We start from the raw sequence: 21,654 nt of genomic DNA, 5'->3' as shown, positions 1-21,654 counted from the left end.
AGAGAGAGGAGGGAGAAGAGAGAGGGGGAAGAAGAGAGAGGAGGGAGAAGAGAGAGGGGGAATAAGTGAGAGGGGGAGATGAGAGAGGGGGGGAGGTGAAGAGAGAGGGAGGAGGATGAAGAGGGAGGAGGGAGAAGAGAGAGGGGGGAGATGAGAGAGGGGGGAGGTGAAGAGAGAGGGAGGAGGATGAAGAGGGAGGAGGGTGAAGAGAGAGGGGGAATAAGTGAGAGGGGGAGATGAGAGAGGGGGGAGGTGAAGAGAGAGGGAGGAGGGTGAAGAGAGAGGAGGGTGAAGAGAGAGGGGGGGTGAAGAGAGAGGGGGGAGAAGAGAGAGGGGGGGAGGGGAGAAGAGTGAGGAGAGAGAGAGAGGGGAGGCAGAGAGTGAGGAGAGAGGTCGAAAGTGGGAGAGTGAGAGGGAGGGAGGTGGAGGGGGTAAGATTTGAGGTCTTCTTGAGGTCACATTTTACATTATGTGTAATTACACATTACAATCTGTATTTCCCATGTGCATAGACATGTATATTCACATATGTGAAGTAAATAAATTGTGTAGATTACATCATTTGTGGATCTAATAAATTGCCGGTAACCATTTTGTAAAACTCTACCTGCAACATCGAACTCAAGATGTCCTAATGTCATTGGCATACACGTATGTCTAGACTACTCGGATTTCCCAAGGATGTACCTGCTAGTAAACATCGAACTGGCACCTGCAGGGTGTTTGTAAAGTCTGTATCTATTTCAGAGAAATAACGGGAAACTAAATAGATGGGGACTTTATATAAACACCCTGTACATGAACTTATGGTTATCGTACACCGCCCTTGAGGCTCGGTTTGAAGCCACCGTCTACATTTCCAACCGAAGAGACATAATTACTCTTTTATGGAAAATGTTTTTCGAGTTTGTTTTTTCCTCACAAATAGACCGTAGTGAACACACGTTTGTGTTAAAAGGTTGCCCTTTAAAACCCACCCTTACGAAGAGGGACAGACATCTGTACAAACACACAAAACGGACATACGGTATTGTGTTTTATGTACGGTAGATCTTGCTGGGTTTATTCAAATTGAGCCAGGGTGACGTCAGCACGGTGTGCGCTGCGATTGGCTGGTTGGGTTGAACGCGAATGAGGCAACGCGTTCACATTGAAAACACAATCGTGAAATGAAGACAACTTTAACTTAAATGTAGGAAATGCTGATGAAATATTATATTGTATTATATTAGAAATGAGCGAATAAAGTAAAAACATGAATTTGGGATGATTGTGTAGACACCGTTAATGTCAACGTGTTACTTGTACATAAAAGGATGAGGTAAACGTTAGGGTTTCATACTCTGGTTTCTCTTCAATTCGTATAAATCTTTCGCCTTTTACTAAAGATTTCCGTGGAGAGGAACATTCACGAGTCTGAATATTTTTTGATGCCCTGTGTTTATACGGGGCGACATTCAAATGAAGAAAAGAACGGTTCGTCTTGTTGGTTGGTGGATGGTGGTTGCTTTTTGAAATCCCATTGGTTGGGCCACTGCTGGATCCTATTCCTTGACGTCACCCGCCATGGCACGCACGTCAAGTAATGTGGCTGCTGCATTGGTTTTCTGGTGGGCCGAAGACATATCAGGCCTGTTGGCGGGGGACTGGGGAGGAACATGTCGGAATCGTGCATTTTGTGACACCTTTTTGAAATTTGGCACGATGTTTGGGCCGGGCACGGCACGGCATTTTCAAAAACCACTGGCTGCAAGTTGGCGCACCCCCCTGGTGGCCGGTGGGTGCAAACTTCATAATGGCCGCCAATAGGCACGAAACGGACAATATCTCAGCTTCTACTGATCGTATATCTATATCTAAATGTAATACCACTTTTTCCATGTTTTCGAGTACAGATAATCCATTTTTAGAGTATTTGAGGTAGCATCTGTACGTCTGATAGAGCATCTGTACTTTGGTACTGTGAAATGGGGTGAATAGGGACAGCAAGGTGAATTGGGACACAAACTGAAAAAAAGTTCGGAAACTTTTTTCACTGAAAATTGATAACCATACTGATTTGTTGATATTTGGGTTGAAAGTGCTCTCTTGTTTTTTTAAAAAGCAACTTATAGTCCCTATTAACCCCATATATGGGTTAAATAGGAATAAATAGGATTTTTATGGCTGTCCCTATTCACTCCGTTTTACGGGTGAATAGGGACAGTCATTAATACAAAAATAATAATAATCAAGAAACAATCCTGAGTTTACAACTTATTGCTAAATTGATCGCTCAGATGGATGCAAATAATATGCACCTGAAGGAACTGCGCTCCAACGCGAGTCGAAAGAATTGACGCGACCAAAGACGGAATTCGTCCGAGTTGCTTTATTGAAACCAAACAGCTCAGGTATTCTGACAAGCCAGTTTTTCGGGCAACAATATATATACACATTTATGTCGGGAAGTTTGCCCGGCAAAAGCTATACCGGGCATGCCCGGGTATCAAGGGCGAGCCTTGGAAAGGCGAGTCTGGACCTGCCCGGGCGTGTTTGGCTGCGGCCTGGCAAGTCGAGGCTGGGCGTGCCCGGGCGCTCTGGGCGAGCACTGGAAAGGCGATAGCGGGCATGCCCGGACGCTCTGGGCGAGCCCTGGAAAGGCGATAGCGGGCATGCCCGGACGCTCTGGGCGTACCCTGGAAAGGCGATAGCGGGCATGCCCGGACGCTCTGGGCGACCCCTGGAAAGGCGATAGCGGGCATGCCCGGACGCTCTGGGCGAGCCCTGGAAAGGCGAGAGCGGGCATGCCCGGGAAAGACGAGACCGGGCGTGCCCGGGAGGTTCGGGCGTGCCCGGGAACAGTGAGTCCGGGCATGCCCGGGAGAGGCGCGTCTGGCCGTGTTCTGGCCGGTGCAAGGCGATTATGTACATCCAGCGGTAACCGCTACACACGCCCCCCAGAATCGACCTGCACCGGCAGGGTCAATTTAAGGGGGGTCCGGATGACCCGGCCGAAGCGACCCCTGGAGGGTCGTGGGGAGGGGTCTGACGTGGTGGTGGGTGGTCGAGCGGGGGGAACTGTGGACGGGGGGCGGCCTCGCCGCGGAGGAAGGGCCAACCGTGGTGGTCGGTCGACGTCCATGTGCGCCGGTTTGAGGCGGTCCACAGAAATCCGGTCCGGCCGGCCGCCGAAGTCGACGATGAAAGACTTGTCGCCCCGTCGCAGGACCCGGAAGGGCCCGTCGTACGGCGGCCGGAGTGGCCCCCGGTGCGCGTCATGACGCACAAAGACGTACTCCGCTGTGCGAAGCGCCGGGTGGACGTAGGACTGGGGGCCACCGTGGCGGGACGTCGGCACGGGGGCAAATCGTCGGGCGGCCTCCTGGAGGTCCGAGCGCTGGCGAGCGGCGGACCAGGGACTGGTAGCGTCAGGCACGAATTCGCCCGGGACGCGGAGTGGCTGGCCGTAGACGAGCTCGGCGGCGGACGCCTGGAGGTCTTCCTTGGGGGCCGTGCGAAGGCCCAAAAGGACCCACGGCAGCCGGTCGGCCCAACCGTCGTCCTGAAGGCCGGCCATGAGTGCGGCCTTCATGGAGCGGTGAAACCGCTCGCACAACCCATTGGCTTGGGGGTGGTAGGCCGTGGTGCGGTGCAGCGTGACCCCCAACGAACGGGCGACCGCGCCCCAAAGCTCAGACGTGAACTGTGGGCCGCGGTCGGACGAGATGTCCGCTGGTGCGCCGAAGCGCGCGACCCAGGTGGCGATGAACGCCTGCGCCACGTCGGCGGTGGTGGTGGAGGTGAGGGGCACGGCCTCCGGCCACCTGGTGGTCCTGTCCACCATGGTGAGCAGGTGGGTGAACCCCCGCGAGGGGGGCAGGGGACCCACCAGGTCCACGTGGACGTGGTCGAAACGCCGTTCAGGCACGGCGAAAGGTGCCAGCGGGGCCTGGGTGTGGCGGTGGACCTTGGCTCGCTGGCAGGCCGTGCAGGCATTGGCCCAGTCGCGGATGTTTCGTCGAAGGCCGTGCCAGACGAAACGCGCCGACACCAGCTTCTGAGAAGCTTTCCGGCCCGGGTGAGAAAGGCCGTGGATGGAGGCGAAGATGCGGCGCTGCCAGGAAACGGGCACGATGGGGCGAGGCTGGCCCTGGGAGACGTCGCAGAGCAGGACGGTGCCCGCGAAGGGGATGTCGGCCAGGCGGAGGCCCGTGTCCGCCACGCGGAGTGCCTGCACCGAGGCGTCGGTGGTCTGGTCGGCCGCCATGAGCGTGAAGTCCACGCCGAGGTGGACCGCGTTCGCGCTGGCCCGCGAAAGGCAGTCGGCCACGGCGTTGTCTTTGCCGGCGACGTGCTGGATGTCCGTGGTGAACTCCGACACGGCGGAGAGGTGGCGCTGCTGGCGGGCCGACCACGGCTCCGTGACCTTAGCCATTGCGTAGACCAATGGCTTGTGGTCGACGAAAGCCGTGAACGGGCGGCCCTCCAGGAGGTGTCGGAAATGGCAAACGGCCAGGAATAGCCCGAGCAGCTCGCGGTCGAACGTGCTGTAGTTTAACTCGTTCGGCCGGAGTTGCCGGCTGAAAAAAGCGAGTGGCTGCCAAACCCCGTCCACCCATTGCTCATGGACGGCGCCCACCGCGTAGTTGGAGGCGTCCGTAGTGAGGGCGATGGGCGCGTTGAGCACCGGGTGAGCCAGCAGCGTTGCGTCGGCGAGGGCCCGTTTGGCACTGGCGAAGGCCGCGTCCATGGCCGCGGACCAAACAATGTCATGCTTGGCCGGCTTGCCCCGGAGGGCCTCGTAAAGGGGCCGCATGAGCTGAGCAGCGCGGGGCACGAATCGGTGATAAAAATTCACCATGCCGAGGAACTCTTGGAGGGCCTTGATGGAACGGGGACGCGGGAACGTGGTGATGGCCTCGACCTTGGTCGGCAGCGGCACGGCCCCGGTCTTGGTGATGCGGTGGCCCAAAAAGTCAACGGTCGTCGCGCCGAAGTGGCATTTGACCGGGTTGACAATTAAGCCGTGCTCGCTGAGGCGACCGAACAGTGTTCGGAGGTGGAGGAGGTGCTCGGCGCGGGACGTGCTGGCGACGAGGATGTCGTCCAGATAGACGAAAAGAAACGGCAGGTCGCGCAGCACGCCGTCCATCAAGCGCTGGAACGCCTGGGCCGCGTTTTTGAGGCCAAACGGCATCCGCAAAAATTCGAACAGGCCGAACGGCGTGATGACGGCCGTCTTCGGGACGTCGGCCGCCCGGACAGGTACCTGGTGGTAGCCCCGTATCAGGTCAATTTTCGAAAAGATGACCCGTCCCGCCAAACGGGCGGAAAAGTCCTGAATATGCGGGATCGGGTACCTGTCGGGGGTGGTAGCGTCATTGAGACGGCGGTAGTCGCCACACGGGCGCCATCCACCCCCCGGCTTTGGCACGATGTGCAGTGGCGAGGCCCACGCGCTATCGGAGCGCCGCACGATGCCGAGGTGCTCCAACGCGTCGAATTCGGCCTTTGCCACGGCGAGCTTGGCTGGGTCGAGGCGGCGGGCCCTGGCGTAGACCGGCGGGCCCGTATTGGGTATGTGGTGCTCGATCCCGTGCCGCACCGCGACGGCCGAAAACGTCGGCCGCGTGAGGACCGGGAATTCCACGAGCAGGCGAGCGAACTCGTTCGTTGCCGGGAGGGCGCACGCCAGTTCGGTCGGCGCGGAGCTGCTCATTGTGCACGCCAGGGAGCTGAAGGTCTCGGCGTGGACAAGGCGACGTCGTTTGACGTCGACCAGCAGCCCATGCGCGCAGAGGAAGTCGGCGCCCAGCAAAGCCACGGGGACGCTGGCGGTAACAAAAGTCCATTGAAAGCGCTGGCTGCCGAAGCAGAGGGTGACGACGCGTGGGCCGAAAGTGCGTATGGCCGAGCCATTAGCAGCGACCAAAGAGGGGCCGCAAACTGCGTCCAGCCTGTCCTGCTCGGAGGCAGGTATGACGCTCAGTTGGGCGCCGGTGTCGCACAGGAAACGCCGTCCAGACGCTTTGTCCCGAATAAACAGCAAGTTGCCCGAGTGGCCGGCGCTCATGGCTGGGAATGAACGCCGGCCCGGCCGTTTCCCGACCTGCCGAAAGTGCACGGGGGCCGGCACGTCCGAGCCTTGTGTCCGAACCTGGCATGGTAATAACACCACGCCCGGTCAGGTGGAGGCCCCGGCCGTCGTGTCGGAAGCGGGCGGTGCGGCGTGGCGGCCGCCAGTTGCACCGGCAGTTCGGCCTCCAACCGCGCAGGGCGCTCGGGCGTCGTGGGCGTCGCCTCGGACGGCGGCGGGCTCCAGGTAACCGCGCCGATGTGCTGGCCCGCCAAGGAGATCTTATCGGCTTCCCTGGCGAGGGCGCGGGAATCCGTGATCAACGTGCCAGCCAGGGCGAGGCGTACCGGGTTAGGCAGCTGATGGAGGAACAGCTCCCGGAACAGGAATGCCGGAGAGTGCTCGCCGAGCAACGAGAGCATATAGTCCATGCGCTCGGACGGTCGCGTGTCGCCGAGCTCGGGCAGGTCAAGCAGGCGCCGTGCGCGTGCTGCCGGTGAGAGGGCGAAAGCGCCGAGGAGGAGCGTCTTCAGCGCGTCGTATTTGTCAGCAGCCGGCGGGTGCTGGAGGAGGCTCAAGGCGCGGGCCGCGGTGGTGGAACCGAGCGCCGCCACAACATGGTGGAAGCGGGTGTCGTCCGCGGTGATGCCTCGCAGGGCGAACTGGGAGTCCGCCTGGGCGAACCAAACAGCCGCGTGAGTCTCCCAGAAGGTAGGCAGTTTAAGCGTCACTGCCGTATCCATGTCGTTAGGTCACCAATGAAGGAACTGCGCTCCAACGCGAGTCGAAAGAATTGACGCGACCAAAGACGGAATTCGTCCGAGTTGCTTTATTGAAACCAAACAGCTCAGGTATTCTGACAAGCCAGTTTTTCGGGCAACAATATATATACACATTTATGTCGGGAAGTTTGCCCGGCAAAAGCTATACCGGGCATGCCCGGGTATCAAGGGCGAGCCTTGGAAAGGCGAGTCTGGACCTGCCCGGGCGTGTTTGGCTGCGGCCTGGCAAGTCGAGGCTGGGCGTGCCCGGGCGCTCTGGGCGAGCACTGGAAAGGTGATAGCGGGCATGCCCGGACGCTCTGGGCGAGCCCTGGAAAGGCGATAGCGGGCATGCCCGGACGCTCTGGGCGTACCCTGGAAAGGCGATAGCGGGCATGCCCGGACGCTCTGGGCGAGCCCTGGAAAGGCGATAGCGGGCATGCCCGGACGCTCTGGGCGAGCCCTGGAAAGGCGAGAGCGGGCATGCCCGGGAAAGACGAGACCGGGCGTGCCCGGGAGGTTCGGGCGTGCCCGGGAACAGTGAGTCCGGGCATGCCCGGGAGAGGCGCGTCTGGCCGTGTTCTGGCCGGTGCAAGGCGATTATGTACATCCAGCGGTAACCGCTACACACCCATAATATAAACCACGGTACCAATGAAAAAAATATGGGATAAAAAGTTTCTCCAAACTGTCCCTATTTCTTGATTATTATTTTTTTGTATTAGTGACTATTGTTACGGGTCTCCGTAATTACTATTACTACGATTACTACGATCTCCTGGTCTCGGTATACCTCCGAACCCCGAGAGGAGCCACGGCAGAAAAATATGTTATCCTGAGTCAAAAACAATGGTGAAACCACACCAATTGCAAATAATACAAACACCAATAATACAAACAAATATTGTATTAAAAATCACACAAAAATAACAGTACAACAATAATAGGAATCCAGAGTACAATCAATATCTCCTATGATGGTACCATCCATTAACATGCATGAGGTAACTCACTGTGCTCCAAGTGAGTGGAAAATATCCTTCCCCAGTGTCTCTATATTCCCGTCTTCGAGCTCAGAGTTGGTCCCCTCCAGTGATCAACGGAACGATGTCGAATCGAAACCAGAATCTCGTTCAGAGGACAGGCACAGACACGCCGCCCAAAATGGCACAAAGGCGCACGCGGCCCAAAGCAGAGAAAATGGTCACGTGGTTAAAGCGGCACAAAGGCGCACTCACGGCGACTGGGAAATCCAACGGCACCCTCCAGGTATGAACTTTCACTGTTCACGGTCAGCGAGCCATAAAGTAATCTTCAAAAGCCTCGGTGCACACACACACCACAGATACGTCTGAAAGCGGTGGAAACGGTTGACGAAGCAAGGAAAGTCTGCTCGACGCGCGAAGCGCACGAGTCAAAATGGCCGATGGCTCGTGGTTCTCGAGTCATCACGACCCAGCGATGATTCTTCGGAATCTAACGCCACCTGACATGCAGGATGATCCGTCACAGCAATGACAACTTTATCGCAGGAATTCCTTTTCCCCAGGAAACCAAAGTACGTGACTCTGGCTCGACAACGTTCGTTGCAGACCGCAAAGCAACCAGCTTCTTCTCCGACTCTCTCGCTCCGCCTCTCCACCTCTCCTCTGCCGTCGTCTTCCGGTCCGGTTTCCGGTATCATTTAAAGTTAACCTTTTTAACTTTTGATAACTGTTCGTGAATACTAAACCTTTTGAAGATAATAATAGTAGATAACATCAGAAATATGTCAAGTGGGTGAAAACCACAACAGCGGAAGTGACGAATCCGTAACACTATCCCTATTCACCCGTAAAACGGGGTGAATAGGGACAGCCATAAAAATCCTATTTATTCCTATTTAACCCATATATGGGGTTAATAGGGACTATAAGTTGCTTTTTAAAAAAACAAGAGAGCACTTTCAACCCAAATATCAACAAATCAGTATGGTTATCAATTTTCAGCGAAAAAAGTTTCCGAACTTTTTTCAGTTTGTGTCCCTATTCACCTTGCTGTCCCTATTCACCCCATTTCACGGTAGTGTGTTTTACTGCATTACTTATCAACAGGTGAGAAATGGTGCAAGCCACACGAGTCCTGGCATTAATGTCTCCTGATCTCCTGTATTTTGGATACTGGATGCACCCTCAAGCAAGACTTGCAGAAGAGTCAAAAGTGAATTGGGCACTGGCTCACTCAAGCATGTAGAGGAGAGTGATCCCATAAAAGGGGATTGAGATGAAAGTATGTGGTTTTGCAAGAGAAGCCCAACCTCCACTATCTTCTTTGCTTCATCTTCGGAGATATCCTGGGTCAGAGATTCCGATAATAGTGACAATATTCAATAATCCTAAATCGAATAAAATAAACCTAATCGACAATAATCCTAAAATACTCTTTAAAAATGTATTATCTGTACTCGAAAACATGGAAAAAGTGGTATTAAAGCGCGGCGTTACGCGCGCTGCTTGTGAGCAAGGAGGAAGCGGACAAGCGGTAACATATAAACGTCTTTATTGTAAGACTACACTGTAACACTGTACTGTCCCGGGCTGGCCGCCCGGTGTATATCATGAGGCCACGCCTACCCCTGGTGCGTGGCCACCGCCCACTTGGTGCGCGGAATGATGTCACCACGCCAGTGGGCTTTTGTGTCCGCCACACGCGCCCCCCCAGAATTCCCGCGCACCTGGAGGGCCAGTTTGCGGGGCAGACGAATGACCCGGCCGAAGCGCCCCCTGGCGATCGGCGGCGTCCGGGGTGCAGGGATGCCAGGTGGGATGCCCCTGGCTGCCCCTGGGATGGGTGCAGGACCGGGGGCGGCGTGGCGGCGGGGCTGGGCGGTGCCGGGGGTCCGCCCGCAGGAGGGCGGCCCCGACGTGGGGGTCGGGCCACTGGCGGTGGATGGTCCACATCGAGGTGGGCCGGCTTGAGGCGGTCTACCGAAACGCGGTCAGGAGTACCGCCGATGTCCAGGGTGAAGTGCTTCGCCCCGGTCTCCAGCACGCGGAAAGGCCCGTCGTACGGGGGCCGCAGTGGTGTCCGATGGGCATCGTGGCGGACGAAGACGTACTCCGCCGTGCGAAGCTCCGGGGCGACGTGCGTCGGTGGGTGCCCGTGGCATGCCGTTGGCACCGGGGCGAACCTCTGGGCGGTCTCTTGTAGAGCGGAGCGCTGCTGTGCCGCGGACCATGGTGCCGTGGAGTCGGGGAGGAACTCGCCCGGCACCCGCAGCGGTTGCCCGAAGACCAATTCCGCCGCGGATGCGCGCAGGTCCTCCTTGGGCTCCGTCCGGAGGCCCAGCAGGACCCAGGGGAGCCTGTCGACCCAGCCGCCGTCGCGGAGGGTGGCCCGGAGCGCGGCCTTCAATGAGCGGTGAAATCGCTCACACAGGCCGTTAGCCTGGGGATGGTAGGCCGTGGTTCGGTGCAGCCGGACCCCGAGCCCCTGCGCAACCGCCCCCCAGAGCTCCGAGGTGAACTGGGGGCCGCGGTCGGATGAGATGTCTGAGGGGGCGCCGAACCGGGCGACCCAGGTGGCGATGAAAGCCTGCGCGACATCGGCCGCCGTTGTCGACGCCAAGGGCACGGCCTCCGGCCACCGGGTGGTGCGGTCCACCATGGTGAGGACGTAGGTGAAACCCCGCGAGGGGGGCAGAGGTCCCACCAGGTCCACGTGGACGTGGTCAAACCGGCGTTCCGGCACCGTGAACGGGGCCAACGGGGCCTGGGTGTGCCGGTGCACCTTGGCGCGCTGGCACGCGAGGCACGTCCTGGCCCAGCCGCGGACGGCCTTCCGGAGGCCATGCCAGACGAACTTGTCGGCGATCAGCCTTTGGGAGGCCCTCGCGCCCGGGTGGGACAGGCCGTGGATGGCGTCAAACACCTGGCGCTGCCAGCCCGCGGGCACGATGGGGCGAGGACGCCCGAGGGAGACGTCGCACAAGAGGGCCGCGCCCGCGCCGTCAAACGGCACCTCGGTGATGCGGAGGCCCGTGACTGCGGTCCGCAAGGCCTGGACGTCGGGGTCAGCGGCCTGGTCCGCTGCCATCCGGGCATAGTCGATGCCGAGGTGGACTGCGTGGGCGACGGCCCGGGAAAGGCAATCCGCCACCGGGTTGTCCTTCCCCGCGACGTGCTGGATGTCCGTCGTGTACTCGGACACGGCCGAGAGGTGACGCTGCTGCCGGGCCGACCACGGCTCGGTGACTTTGCCCATCGCAAAGATCAGCGGCTTGTGGTCGACGAAGGCAGTGAACGCCCGGCCCTCGAGCAGATGGCGGAAGTGCCTGACCGCCAAGTGAAGTCCGAGCAACTCGCGGTCGAAGGTACTGTAACGGCGTTCGGGCGGGCGAAGCTGCCGGCTAAAGAACGCCAGCGGTTGCCAAGGTCCACGCACCCATTGCTCATGCACTGCGCCCACCGCGTAGTCCGAGGCATCGGTGGTGAGGGCGATCGGTGCATCGGGCGCCGGGTGCGCGAGCATGGTGGCGTTAGCCAAGGCGAGCTTCGCGCCCGTGAACGCCGTGTCCATCTGCTCGGTCCAGGTAACGTCGCCTTTGCCCGGCTTACCTCGGAGAGCTTCGTGCAGGGGGCGCAGGAGCTGGGCGATATGGGGCAGGAACCGATGGTAAAAGTTCACCATGCCCAGGAACTCCTGCAGCCCTCTGATCGTGCGGGGGCGCGGAAACCCCTTCACCGCCTCCACCTTGGCCGGTAGGGGGACGGCTCCGTGCCTGGTGACACGGTGCCCCAGAAAATCGATTGTGGCGGCGCCGAACCGGCACTTTGCGGGGTTCACAATCAGGCCATGCTGGCCCAGGCGTTCGAAGAGCGTGCGGAGGTGGCGTAGGTGCTCTTCGCGGGACGCGCTGGCGACGAGGATATCGTCCAGGTAAACGTAGACAAAATCCAAGTCGCGCAGGACGCTGTCCATCAGTCGCTGGAACGCCTGAGCCGCATTCTTCAGACCGAAGGGCATGCGCAAGAACTCGAAGAGTCCGAATGGCGTGATGACCGCCGTCTTCGGGACGTCCTCCGGCCTGACGGGGACCTGATGGTAGCCGCGTATGAGGTCCACCTTCGAGAAGAAGGACCTGCCCGCCAAACGGGCGGAAAAGTCCTGAATGTGGGGGACGGGGAAGCGGTCGGGAGTCGTGGCGTCATTGAGACGGCGATAGTCCCCGCACGGTCGCCATCCCCCGCCGGGCTTCGGCACGATGTGCAGCGGCGACGCCCAAGCGCTCTCTGAGCGCCGAACGATGCCGAGTCGCTCCAGGGTAGCGAACTCCGCTTTTGCCACCGCCAGCTTCGTCGGCTCGAGGCGGCGTGCCCGGGCGTAGACCGGTGGCCCGACGGTGGGGATGTGATGGGCCACCCCGTGCTTGACGGCCCCCGCCGAGAAGGTGGGCCGCGTGAGGGCCGGGAAGCCGGCGAGGAGGCGGGTGAATGCGTCCGCTGCCGGAAGCGTACAGACCAACGTGGCCGGAACCGAATCGTTCGGCAAGCCGCTTGGCAAGCCGCTCGTTGAGCTGGGCAACGCACAAGCGAGCGAGCTGAACGTCTCGGCCTGGACAAGCCGTCTGCGCTTGACGTCGACCAGGAGCCCATTAGCGCACAGGAAGTCCGCGCCAAGCAGTGCCATGGGCACGTCGGCGGTGACGAACGTCCATCGGAAAACCTGCCCTCCAAACCGCAGAGAGAGGCAGCGTTTTCCGTACGTACGGATGGGCGTCCCGTTCGCGGCAAGCAGCGCGGGGCCCCCACCCGCGGCGTGCTTGTCTGACGTGCCGGCGGGAATGACACTCACCTGCGCTCCCGTGTCGCACAGATAACGGCGCCTGGAGAAGGTGTCCGTTATGAACAGCAGGCTGTTCGAATGGCCGGCGCTCATCGCCATTATTGAGCGCCGGCCCGGGCGTTTCCCGACCCGTTGAAGGAGCACGGCGGATGACACCGCCGAGCTTCGTGGCCGAACTTGGCGTGGAACCAGCACCAGGTGGTGGAGCTGGAGGAGCGCGGCTGGCTCCGCCAGGCCGGTGGAGTTGGCGGGTTTCCCCGCGGTGGCGGTTTTCGCCGCGGCGGTGGGCGGGGCGTGGCGGCGTTCACGAGGTGCATATCAGCATGCTGCTGAACATCAGCGTGCTGTAGAAGCTGATGCTGTGGAACATGCTGCTGAACATCAGCGTCGAGGGCCGTGACGGCCACGCCGACGCTCGCCCGCATGTCCGAAGCGGCGAAGTACCTGTCCGCCTCGGCCGCCAATGCTCGGGGTTCCGTTAGCTCGGTCCCGGCCAACGCGAGGCGGACCTGCGCTGGAAGTTGGCGCCGGAAAAGCGCCCGGAATAGCGAACCGGGGGCTTCGTCGCCCAACAGTGACAGCATATGGTCCATTCGGACCGACGGGCGCGTCTCACCGAGCTCGGGGAGATCCAGGAGGCGGTCGGCCCGTGCGTCGTCCGTAAGGCCGAACGTGGCTAGGAGTAGCCGCTTGAGTGCCTCGTACTTGTGGCCGTTCGGTGGGTGGCGAAGGACGGACACAACTCGAGCGGCCGTGCCGGGCCCGAGGGAGGCGACGACGTGGCAATAGCGCGTGTCATCGCCGGTGAGGCGCCGAAGCTGAAATTGGGCTTCGGCCTGGACGAACCAGACTTCGGCCTGAGCCTCCCAAAATTCCGGAAGTTTGACGAAGTCGGCCATGGCGATGGCGTCGCGTGTGGAAGGATCGCTCCAGCAGATCCAACGTCGAGGGTCACCAGTAAAGCGCGGCGTTACGCGCGCTGCTTGTGAGCAAGGAGGAAGCGGACAAGCGGTAACATATAAACGTCTTTATTGTAAGACTACACTGTAACACTGTACTGTCCCGGGCTGGGCGCCCGGTGTATATCATGAGGCCACGCCTACCCCTGGTGCGTGGCCACCGCCCACTTGGTGCGCGGAATGATGTCACCACGCCAGTGGGCTTTTGTGTCCGCCACAGTATTACACTTAGATATATGATCAGTAGAAGCTGAGACAATGTCAGTTTCGTACCTATTGGCGGCCATTTTGAATTTTGCAGCTACCGGCCATCAGAGGGGTGTGCCAACTTGTAGCCAGTGGTTTTTGAAAATTTCAGGACCTGCCCTATCATCATGCCAAATTTCAAAAAGGTGTCACAAAATGCACGATTCTTGTGTTTTATGACATGTTCCTCCCCCGCTATGTAGGCCTCTGCTCATTATACATCGCTCGGGTTTGTTGATTTCCATTTGCTTTGTTAAATACCCTGCGCTCGCAAAGCGAAAAGCAGGGCTCGGCATTCGGTTACGTACGTAAGTGTGGCGTGCATGTCTGCATTTTTTAAAATTCATTTTCTCCGCAACCGTTGGTCCGATTGACACATTTTCACCATCGGCACACCTCCGCCTGTATAATGTTTTAGTCATAATTATGACGTCATAAGTCACGTGATATGGACACCATCGTGGAAAAATGTTGCACCTCCATAACTCCGAAAACGCTCAATGGAAAATATTGAAAAATGGCTCGTTGTCAAGTACTCCCCATGGGGAATAAGACATGTTAATGATGATGTCATCAGTACCTTCATTGTGACGTCATAATTCGACAAGTACAACGCTTGTTCCAACCAGTTTGAATTTTTTTCTCTGCAACTGTTGGTCCGATTGACACCAAATTTTACCATAGGAGCGCCTCCTGCTGTAGAAGTTTTTTATTTATTAATAATTATGACGTCATTGGTCACGTGGCATGGATGCCATCTTGGAAAAACGTTACACCTCTATATCTCTGAAACCGCTCAATGGGAAAAGTTTAAACAAGACTCATTGTCAAGTGCTCCCCATGGGGAATAAGATATGTTGATGATGATGTCATCGGTGTCTTCATTATGACGTCACAATTCGACAAGTACAACGCTTGATGTGATCAGTAAAGAAAAAAACAATCCTTTGCAACTGATAGTCCAATGAGCACGAAATTTGTACCACAGGAGTACCTCCTCCTGTAAAAAGTTTTTATGATAATTATGACGTCATAGGTCACATGATACAGGCGCCATCTTTGATCAATTGAAAAGTGTTGCACCTCTGTATCTCCGTAACAGCTCCATGGAAAAAGTTGAAACATGGCTCATTCTCAAGTACTCCCCATGGGGAATAAGATGTGTTAATCATGATGTCACCGGTGCCCTCGTTATGACGTCATAATTCTACACGTTTCACGCTTGATCCGCTCAGTATGAATTTTTTTCTCTGCAACTGTTGGTCCGATGGACACAAAATATTCACCGTAGGAGCACCTCCTCTTGCATAATTTTTTTAAAATGATAACTATGACGTCATAGGTCACGTGGTACAGGCGCCATCTTGGAAAAACCGAAAAACGTTACACGTCTATATCTCCAAAACCGCTCAATGGAAAAAATCAAAACGTAACTCATTGTAAAGAACTCTACATGGGGAGTAGGTGTTCTTACCGATGGCGTCATTCGTGTCTTAATTATGACGTCATAATTCGACAGGGACAACACTTAGTCTGAGCAGTTTGAAATTTATTGAGCGTAATCTACGCAACAATTCTATCAGAGAATATAAATTCATGATATATATTGCTCACGTGGTCTGGCAGCCATATTGGATCAAAGAAAAAAAATAAACGTTCAAAAACAGAAGAGTTGGCTGCACAGGGTAATTATTCCATGAATACTACCTAGTTCTAGACTGCTTTGCCCTACGGGCATGGCCATATGGACAAAGCCGTAAAAACGCATAAATTAACTCACATACCAAGTGCACAACAAGCAATCAACAACAGTGAGATTTCACAAGTTTGTATACTGTGCAGTAATCAATGATTACATTTAATATATACAGGTGGAGATTTACTGTAAAAGGAAACGTTTGCTGCCAAAAAAATGCGCTTTGGCTTCAAATCCACGACCGAGGTTCACATTGACACACCCACTCAAAAGGTGGGCGTTTTCCCATGGGTTTGTTAACAATCACCAAGAGCAGGTAAATTACCTCCATTAGGATTACCTGCCTCGGTGTGGCGTATTTAAACGTGTGAGTGTGAAAACACGGAGGGAGCACTGTCCATTGCGATGCAACGATTCTTAATAACAATTGTCTCGGTTGTTGCGCAGCTCATTCGACACACTCGTTTTTAGCTCACCTGGAACGAAGTTCAGGGGGAGCTTATGCAATGGCGCGTGGTCCGTCCGTGAGTCCGTCTGTCCGTAAACACTTGAAACTTCTCCTAAACCGCTGATAGGATGGGAAAAGTTTCTTCCTGGCATTTAAAAAATCGGGGTCGAAGGTGGTCTATGGGTGGGGTGGGGGGCTTGCCCCCCAAAAATAGGTAGTTGCTTTTTCCTCTGAAACTACACGCACGATTTCGATGAAACTTCACCACAACCTTAATCACCCATGTTGTACCAAAGTTTCTTCCTGGCCTTTAAAAAATCGAGGTCTAAGGTGGCCTATGGGTGGGGGAGGAGGGGGGCTTGCCCCCCAAAATAGGTATTTGCTTTTTTCTCAGAACCTACACACACAATTTCGATGAAACTTCACCACAACCTTAATCATCCTTGATGTACCAATGTTTGTTCAAGGCATTGGAAAAATTGCGGTCTGAGGAGGTCCACGGGGTGGGATGGGGTCGTGGGGAGTTGACCCACAAAATAGGTATTTTTTTTGGTTTGTTTGTTTCAAGTCTTATGATTATGTTAGTATGATTCCACATTCTGCCCTGTCTTCCAGCAAGCATTGAAATTGGTTTAAAATACCTTTATTCAGTGCAGTATACTGTTTATGCTACCAGGTGAGCACCAGGGGTATTGACCCTATGTTTATTATAATAAACTAGCACGGGTACCCGGCAATGTCCGGGGATGTTCTAATCATGAAATTTTCAAGAAATCAAATTTTGTTTAAAAAAAATAAATTGTGTGGGTCTAAAGCACTTTTATACACTCACTAAGGAATGCGTTCGGGGATTTTATTGTACACCGCACCTTTCCTATGCCATCTCCAGGCATTGCAAAACGTCATTGCTGGGCACCGAAGGGGGCTCGGCAGTGACGCACGCTGAAAGGGAGTACTCAGTTTTCACTCTGGTTGTTTTCTTGCTTTCTTGTCTTCTTGTTGTACACCGCTCCTTTCATATGCCATCTCCAGGCATTGCAAATCGTCATTGCTGGGCACCGAAGGGGGCTCGGCAGTGACGCACGCTGAAAGAGAGTACTCAGTTTTCACTCTGGTTGTTTGTTTGTTGTACACCGCTCCTTTCCTATGCCATCTCCAGGCATTGCAAATCGTCATTGCCGGGCACCAAAGGGGGCTCGGCAGTGACGCACGCTGAAAGAGAGTACTCAGTTTTCACTCTGGTTTCTTTCTTTCTTGTTTGTTTTCTTTCTTGTTTTCTTTCTTTCTTGTTTGTCCGGGCGATATCTCAGCCATCCTTTGAGCTAGGAAGCTGAAATTTCGGCACAGTAGTGAGCAAGTCTTTTGTCAAAAAAGGTATTAATTTTTTTGTGATTAATCAATAAATTGAGGAGTTATTTAATTATTAGCGATTAATTACACGTCTGGTCGCTGGTAATCTGGTAATCACATACTGGTCGCTCAAGCTTTTGGGTCTCACTATCTGCCATGATCTTTCTTGGGAAAACCACATTTCCAAGCTGGCCTCCAAAGCCAGTCGCCGAATGGGCATCCTCCGTCGTGCGAAGTCCTTCCTTGGCACACCTGAGCTCCTCACCACATACAAGGCTTTCATCCGCAGCTCAATGGAATACTGTTCCCCCCTCTGGGCTGGTGCTCCTGCCTCACACCTTGCTCGGCTTCACGCTGTTGAGGCCAAAGCTTTCAGAATCATTGGAATCTCCTGCGATGTAGTCAACGCCGAGGGCCTTTCACTCACTCACCGCAGGCAGGTTGGTGGTCTTTCTGTCTTCTACCGACTCCTCTCCGGCCTTGCTCCCCCAGCTCTCTCTGTGCTCTGTCCCCCCAATATTCCTTCAGGTCGCACAAGATCTGCCTGCAACCCTCTTATGGTTAAACTGCCAAAGTCTAGGCTCTCTGCTCACCTTCACTCTTTCATTCCCCTTTTCTCCCGCCTCTGGAACAAACTCCCCTACTCCCTTCAATCCCACTCCTCCCTCCAGGTCTTTAAAACAGCTGTTCACCACCATCTCTTATCTTCCCCCATCGAAAACCTTGATCTTTTCTACCCCCGGTAATTCACCCCAGAGTCCTTGCAGTGTTCATATGTTTTAATCCTCTCCCACCTCCCCCCAAGTCCTCCCGATGTCCCTGCTCTCAAATGTTGTGTTTGTGTCCTTCCCCCTCTCTTTTGTGTCCTTCCCCCTCTCTCCCCATCTTGTCTACCGCTCCCCTTGTTTTTTGTGTTTTGTGTGTCGGTTTGTCTTTTTGTGTGATTAATGTTAGCTCTTTCACGAGCCTCGATCTTGTATACAAAAAAAAAAAAAAAAAAAAAAAAATTAAGTACATATTTAATTAATCAAATTTCCTTTCTCTTCTGACCATTAACTCAGGCACCTTTTGAGTTAGGAAGCTGACATTTGGACATGCCAATGACCAGGTGATTTGGCTGCAAAGGATATTTTTGATTTATTAATTAATCAATTAATCGATTAATTATTTAATTATTCGATTAATGACAAAAAATTTTTTTTTTTTTAAGTTACAGATTCTGATGAAATAGTGGTAGTTTATGTGTTCTCTGACCAAATTGATTAATAATTTAATTTTTTTATGATTATTATTTATTTATTTTCATTATTAATCATTTATTTATTTTCTTTCTCATTTGGCCAATATCTCAGGCACCTTTTGAGCTGGGAAGCTAATATTTGGACATGAGTGACCAAGTGATGTGGCTATCAAGGATATTTTTGATTTATTGATTAATCATTTCATCTATTAATTATTTATTGATTAATCGATTAATTATTTATTGAGTAATCACTTAATTATTTAATTTTTTATTAATGACTTATTTAATTAAATTTCTAAAAGATACATCTTCGGATGAAGCACTAGTGGTTTAGTTATGCTATTAGCCAATTGATTAAGACAATAGCATGTGATAATCTTTTATTATTTTGTGATAATCTTTTATTTATTGATATTGAAGATTTATCTTTATAAAGATCATCTTTTATACATTTTATGTGATTTATTTTTATTGATTATACAATTAAGCAATCAATTAGCGTACACCTCTCCCTCCCAATGCAGCCTCTATGAGCTGCATTGCGGTATTGCCGGGCGCCGGAGGCGCCCCGGCAATGCCGCGCTGTAGGATATTTAATTATTTGGCATGGGGGCGGTGTACTTTGAATGTATCTGTACTTGTTTAGTATTACCTTTCATATTCCGTACCTACAAAGGTGTACACACGACAGAACAATTTTTTTTAAATCAAGAAAAAATCCATCTCTTTTCAAAATTTTCAAGAAACTTTTGTTTTGCCTAAAACAAACCCCGACATTCACCGACCGATGAACCTCCAAAAGTTTGACGAAGATCCGTTTGGTCATCTCTGAGAAAACTAACAACACACAAAGACACGCATATACGTGCACACACTCATATATGCACACACATGCACACATACTCATACATACACACACACACACACACATATACGTGCACACACTCATATATGCACACACATACACACAGACATACACACACATATACGTCCACACACTCATACATACACACACACACACACACATATACGTACACACACATCTCTCTTTACACACACAACCACACACACACACACACAACCACACACAAACATCCGCACATACACACAAACACACATACACACACACACATATGCACACACACAACCACACACACACACACACACACACAAACACACACATATGCACACACACACACACACACACACACACACAAACACACACGTACGCACATACACACACATACATACACATACACACACGTACGCACACACACACACACACACACACGCATACACACACACAAACACACACGTACGCACACACACACACACACACACACACACACACACACACACACAAACACACATACACACGTACGCACACACACACACACAAACACACACGTACGCACATACACACACACACACACACACATACAAACACACACATACGCACATACACACACACACACACATACACACACGTACGCATACACACACATACACACACATACACATACACACACACACTGGGACGAAACGTACCTCCGCGATGTGCGATGATTGTTTGAGAAAAACGGAATTTCTTCGTTTTGTGAATGAGGTTCGGATAAAAGAGGAAAATCAGGGATAGAAGGACATACAGAAGCAGAGAGACGACAGGTAAGAGGAGCCAGAGGGTCGACATGACTACTCAGGTGTTCGCTCCAGGTGAAATGAACCTGCCAAATGGAAATAATACGAGGGGCTGGACAATGCAGGAGCAGCAGAATCGACGCATTCCAATGGTGGAAGAGAGAGAGAGAAGGAGAGATTCCAATCTATTGTACTTGTGAAGACACGTACAAGCCCAACAAGCAAGTTAATCGAGTTACCTGCTCCACCATTTCTTATAAATTAATGATTACAAACAGGTACAACGATTTTGACTCAGGCCATTTGAGCAATCATGTCAGTGCTAATTGTTAACACATTAATTCAATCTATCGCTGGTACAGTCGTGGCCAAAAATATTGGCACCTTTGCACTTTTTTCAAATAACTCACAATGTTCTCTAAAATTAAGTTGAAATTGACGAAAGTATTTGGTCTCCAAAATTCTTTATTTCACTTTTAACATTACAGAACCTTTGTTTTTGATTCAGAACTTAATATTTGGTAGCACAGCCTTTGGACAAAATATCTGCAGTCTAGCGCTTCCTTTAGCCATGAATGAGCTTCATACACCTCTCTACTGGCAGTTTGGCCCACTCTTCTTGTGCAAACTGCTCCAAGTTCTCCCAGATTTGAAGGGTGGGTTCAATTGATGTTCACCTCCCTAAATTTAATTTAGGGGTGGGGCGAGAGGGGAACATCAATTTAATTTAAGGGTGGGGCGAGAGGGGAACATCAATTTAATTTAGGGGTGGGGTGAGAAGAGAACATCAATTTAATATAGGGGTGGGGCGAGAGGGGAACATCAATTTAATTTAGGGGTGGGGTGAGAAGAGAACATCAATTTAATTTAGGGGTGGGGCGAGAGGGGAACATCAATTTAATTTAGGGGTGGGGTGAGAAGAGAACATCAATTTAATTTAGGGGTGGGGCGAGAGGGGAACATCAATTTAATTTAGGGGTGGAGCGAGAGAAGAACATCAATTTAATTTAGGGGTGGGGCGAGAGGGGAACATCAATTTAATTTAGGGGTGGGGCGAGAGGGGAACATCAATTTAATTTAGGGGTGGGGCGAGAGGAGAACATCAATTTAATTTAGGGGTGGGGCGAGAGGAGAACATCAATTTAATTTAGGGGTGGGGTGAGAGGGGAACATCAATTTAATTTAGGGGTGGGGCGAGAGGGGAACATCAATTTAATTTAGGGGTGGGGTGAGAGGGGAGCATCAATTTAATTTAGGGGTGGGGTGAGAGGAGAACATCAATTTAATTTAGGGGTGGGGCGAGAGGAGAACATCAATTTAATTTAGGGGTGGGGCGAGAGGATAACATCAATTTAATTTAGTGGTGGGGCGAGAGGAGAACATCAATTTAATTTCGGGGTGGGGCGGGAGGTGAACATCAATTTAATTTAAG

General features: G+C 53.2%; 1 protein-coding gene and 1 non-coding gene across 2 annotated transcripts in view; one reads left to right on the top strand and one right to left on the bottom strand.

Moving 5' to 3' along the window:
- The window catches only part of LOC137428938 (lysophospholipase D GDPD1-like), an 88,081-nt gene extending 67,589 nt beyond the window's left edge, over positions 1–20,492 (bottom strand). Inside the window, exon 1 of the mRNA XM_068118824.2 lies at positions 20,133–20,492. Coding sequence (XP_067974925.1) covers positions 20,133–20,274 — 142 coding nt within the window. The 5' untranslated portion in view covers positions 20,275–20,492. The remainder of the gene's footprint in view (positions 1–20,132) is intronic.
- On the top strand, positions 1,339–1,452 carry LOC137430414 (U5 spliceosomal RNA). The gene has a single exon (XR_010985056.1). It is a non-coding gene; the product is annotated as a U5 spliceosomal RNA (small nuclear RNA).
- Positions 20,493–21,654: the final 1,162 nt, after the last annotated feature.

Source organism: Myxine glutinosa, chromosome 6 (assembly GCF_964187855.1).
Source record: "Myxine glutinosa chromosome 6, kmMyxGlut1.1, whole genome shotgun sequence".
Lineage (NCBI taxonomy): Eukaryota > Metazoa > Chordata > Myxini > Myxiniformes > Myxinidae > Myxine > Myxine glutinosa.
Note: the sequence above shows the minus strand (reverse complement) of the source record. Positions and strands in the feature narration are given on the sequence as shown.